Genomic DNA, 4,474 nt, shown 5'->3' on the forward strand with positions numbered 1-4,474 from the left:
ACTCCGCCTGGAATCGGAGGCCCACTGGCCGCCGCCCGGCCGGGCCTTGAGGTGCTTCGACTGGGACAGTTTGGAGTACGGGATCCCCAGGGGACTGGGACGCACGTCGGTGGCCAGCCGCGGGCTCCCGGGGTCGGGCAGGGTGTGGGGCACGAGGCTCCCCTTGGCCTGCCAGTAGTGGGAACCCACCCTCCTGGTAGAGCTCTGGGCGCCCTCGGCAGCGGGGCAGTACGGCGGGGGGCCTGGGGGCCTCAAGGGCCGCGGGAAGCCATCTTTATCCCCCGTCTCCAAGGCAGAGGGTCCACGATGGTGGTCCTGGGGGGAGAGAAAAGACAGGTGACATCCGAGGAGCACCCACCTCCCGCGGGCTGCCAGCGGCTGCAGCCGCACGCTCGCAGCTGGTGGCCTGACCGCTGGTTTCCTAACTTGGTGCCTCAGCTCCCAGGTGTCCTGTGGGAATAACCGCCTTTTGTGGCTGTGATACGCCAAGTGCGGTTCCTCGCTGTCCCTGCCCCGCCTCCGCCCTGCCTGCCGGAGGTCCTGTGCGCAGGGGCGGCCCTGGGAGCCTGCCTCCAGTCCTCTCTGGGGCCAGGTGACCTCACAGCCTCCGCCCCTCTCTGGGTGGCAGGCCCTGGGCAGCCCTGGCAGCAGCACCAGCACTGGTGGGGAAAGTCGTCGAGAGGCAGCAGCGCCTTAGCCGGCACAGACCCGGGGCTGCGCCCCTGCACCGAGCCCGAGGGCCCCGTCCTGGGAGTGAGGCGCCAGGCCCAGGGCCAGCCCAGCATCTCTGTGGGCCAGTGGGGACACCTCCCCTTGCAGGAGGTTCCGTGAGCCCCATTCCCAGGCTGGACCACTGAGGCCCAGAGGGCAGGACCGGGGCTGCACCCACAGGGAGGGGTTTCCCTGGGGCCAGGGCTGCCGTCCAGCGAGGGGCTGCGAGGGGCTCTCCCCTCCGGGCAGCAGGTGCTCAGTGTATCTGCTGACAGACCTCCCGGGGCCGTGACAGTGGGAAGCGACCCCTGTGGGCCTCCGAGGAGCACTGCTTTCACGGCAGGTTCCGTCTGGCTCTCCTGGGAGGGCCGAGGGCACGCCGGGGGAGTGAGGGCTGGCCGGTGCCCCTGTACCCCGGCACCTCTCGTTTCCTCCCCGCTCAGCACAGGCGCGGTGCTGGCACGTCTGGGCGGGGTATCATTCAGGAGATTTCTCATGAAGGCAGGGCTGGCCTCGAGGTCAGGGCTGAATGGGCCCCCGTCTGGAAAGAGGGCGACACGGGGAGGCTGAGGCGGGACGCCACCGGCATCGGTGGCCCGCAGCCTGGCCTCAGCCTTACCTCCCACCCTCCTCCTGCCTATGCTGGGCCTGCAGGGGGCAGCCAGGCCTTGGTCCAGAGCACCCACAAGGCAGAGACGGGCCCACTGGGTCCCAACTGTCCAGACCTCCGGGGCCTGCTCTGCTGTGACCCACACGAGCACCTGTGGACTCCCCAGGACACCTGGAGGGCTAACTCCACTCAGTCCAGGCCAGGACGCCCCTTCGAGATGCCCAGTCTGGTCAGTGCCAGGTGGCAGCTCTGTGTGCTGGGACCAAGGGCACTTCTCATTCTCTCCTTTAGAATTTTTTCACTGTCTCCTAGCTCAGTGGTCGGCAAACTGCGGCTCGCGAGCCACATGCAGCTCTTTGGCCCCTTGAGTGTGGCTCTTCCACAAAATACCGACTTCTGCGCATGGGCCACGAAGTTTCAATCACACTGTATGTGCGCGCCCGCACGTGGTATTTTGTGGAAGAGTCACACTCAAGGGGCCAAAGAGCCGCATGTGGCTCGAGAGCCGCAGTTTGCCGACCACTGTCCTAGCTCATCCACAAGGCACAGGCTGCAGTCTTGTAATTAGAAACAAACAGAACCAATAACACAGGAGGCCTGACGGCCCCCGAGCCTCAGCCTCCCTGCAGGCGGCCGAGAGCAGTGACATGCCGCCCGCCGTGCCAGGGCTCGTGTCATCACAGGGCACCAGTGGGTAGGGCCTACAGAGCCTCCTCATTGTCCAGACAGGGAAACTGAGGCTCATCGCGAGGCAAGGAAGCGTCCCCAAGTCACCGGGAGCTGGTGGAGAAGCAGGACTGACATCAGCTTGGCCCGAGTCCCCGGCACCCTGGGCCTCGTGCCTTCGAGAGCCGTGCACGGAAGGCGCTGCTGGGCGCTGCCCGTTCAACTGGCATGTGCTTGCAACAGCTGAAGTCTAGGATAATTCCTCCCTCTCCATTGCTGGTAGGGATTTACAATGCAGACAGCAAAGGGAAAATACTTTATATTTAAAAGTCATAGGTGCACAGTGCTGTGAACATACGAAAAAGCACTGACATGTACACTGTGTGGCTGAACCAGAGGTGAATTTACAGCTCGATAAAGCTGTTTTTAGGGAAAGTGGATTTTTTAAAGAAGTAGACTCGTAATGTCAGAGTCGGGAGGGATCTCAGATGCCATCAGCTCCCATGAGCCTCCCTCCTCCCAGTCTGCAGACCTGGAAACTGAGGCTCGGCCAGGATCTGCCCACGGCCACCTGACGATGCTCAGGCAGACCGGAACTGGGAGCTTCCCCCAACCACAGGTCCGAGAGCTCCCGACCTCTGCCAGCGACACAAAGCCCGTGTGTGAACATGCCAGCCCCTCCTGTGAGGGTACAGGAGCTGGGGGAGTCCCCTGATACCATCCTACCAGGGCCCCTCCAGCCCTGCCAACTGCTGGGTGGCAGGCTGGGCAGGACCCACTTTCCCTGCTCAACAGATGGGGAGACTGAGTCCCTGGAATGAGTACCTTGGCCCCAGTCGCTCGGCCAATCAGGATGAGCTCTGCTTCTGGGGGAGCCATCAGGTATCAAGCTTGGGCGTTGGTTGTCTCAGGCGGGTCTGGCACTAGCGGGACAGCACCCCAGGCCTCTCCCTGGGGCTCCCCCGGGTAAGCCCTGCCACTGGGACTCACTGCCTCCCTGTGCCCCCAGGTCATCGTGCAGCGGTCGCTGTCTGCCCGGGACTTGAACCACGCCAAGGCAGGCTCCATCCTGGCCAGCTACCTCAAGATGCTGCCCATGGGCCTGATCATCATGCCAGGCATGATCAGCCGTGCACTGTTCCCAGGTAGGGCCGGGGCTGCAGAGGTACCAGGAAGAGAGGCAAAGGATGAATATGAGCTGTTTCCTGGGTGGGGGTGGGGCAGGAAGGAGAGTGGTCCCCAGGACCACAATCAAAGGGATCCACACGGAGGTGGCTTGACACAAGGCCCCTGGAGGACCACTTGCTGTGTGCTTTGGGGACGTACAGGAAGAGCTCTTTGCCGCTGACTTCCTGGAGCACACGGGTGTGAAACACGGTTGGTTCCATTCAGCACCAGTGCTGCAGAGGCTGCCTCGGGGGGAGACTGGGGCCAAAGGTCTCTAGCATCGTCACGTGCCTGTGCCTGCGCCTGCGTGCATGGTTGGTGGGGGGGGGGGGGGGTGCCCACCCACTCCCTACCCCATTCATCAGGGAGCCCAGCGGAGGGCGCTCTGGTGCTCAGGCCCAGGGAAGGGGCTCCCAGACCCGCTGCAGAGACCTGACCCACCTGTGCGTTCTTGTCCACGGAGCGAAAGGCCTGCATCTTCCGCAGAGAGCCCGCTTCCTCTCTCCCCCGACCCTGGGCCCACGGTGAGCCACACAGGGGCTCCCCAAAGGTCCCGCGGGTCATGTGGGGGGCGCTCAGCTGTCGGCGAGGGGGCTGGGCCGGCCCATTGGCTTCTTGCTCTGAGTGGCGCCTCCGGAGAGGGGGCGGGTGTCCCCTCACCTCGAAATACTCATCCGACACAGAAGAGGAAGCCACTGAGGGCCGCCGCGGGCCACGGCCAAGGCCAGAACTGCCCGAGAGGCTGTCCTGGTCACTGAGGGTTATGTAGTCATCGTCGTCTTCCTCGTCCTCCTGGTCCAGGCCGTTGGGGATCCCCCCGCCCTCGCTGCCAGGGTCACCCTGGGCCACAGACAGCTGCCTCCGGGGCGGGGCAGGGCCTGGGGCTGGGGTCCTGGGCAGCCCGTGGTCTGTTCTGTTCTGCAGCACCTCCTCTTCCGGGCTTTCTGGGGCCCAGCCGGCACCGCCGCCATCCTGGGCAAGCACGTCAGCCACAGGGACTGTCCGGGGCTTGGGCACAGGGGGCTCTGGCTTGGGGTCCCCCTGGGGGAGGCCGTTCTTGGCCGGGAGACCGTCTTGGGGTGTGCTGGGCTCCGGAGCGGGGCTGCAGTCCTGGCTCTGCCTCCACAGCTGGGCGCCCCCCTGGGAGGTGTCTCGGATCTTGATGCGGTTGATCTGGCTGGGCTGGGGATTCCAGATGTTGGGGTCGATGATGTTGATGTAGCCCAGGATGTCGCTGCCCGGCTCCGGGTCCGGCTCCACCCACGTGGGCAGGTATTCGAACATGTTGGCCCGCTCCAGGTGCAGCAGCCCCGGGTGCAC

At 64.8% G+C, this 4,474-nt stretch overlaps 1 protein-coding gene across 2 annotated transcripts in view; it reads left to right on the forward strand.

Moving 5' to 3' along the window:
• SLC5A10 (solute carrier family 5 (sodium/sugar cotransporter), member 10) overlaps positions 1-4,474 on the forward strand; it is an 87,094-nt gene that overhangs the window by 46,337 nt on the left and 36,283 nt on the right. For both annotated transcript variants that reach the window (XM_014542856.1, XM_014542858.1), the window contains exon 9: positions 2,997-3,132. In XM_014542856.1, the coding sequence (XP_014398342.1) occupies positions 2,997-3,132 (136 nt within the window). The remainder of the gene's footprint in view (positions 1-2,996; positions 3,133-4,474) is intronic.

The sequence above is a fragment of the Myotis brandtii genome, unplaced genomic scaffold (assembly GCF_000412655.1).
Source record: "Myotis brandtii unplaced genomic scaffold, ASM41265v1 scaffold314, whole genome shotgun sequence".
NCBI lineage: Eukaryota > Metazoa > Chordata > Mammalia > Chiroptera > Vespertilionidae > Myotis > Myotis brandtii.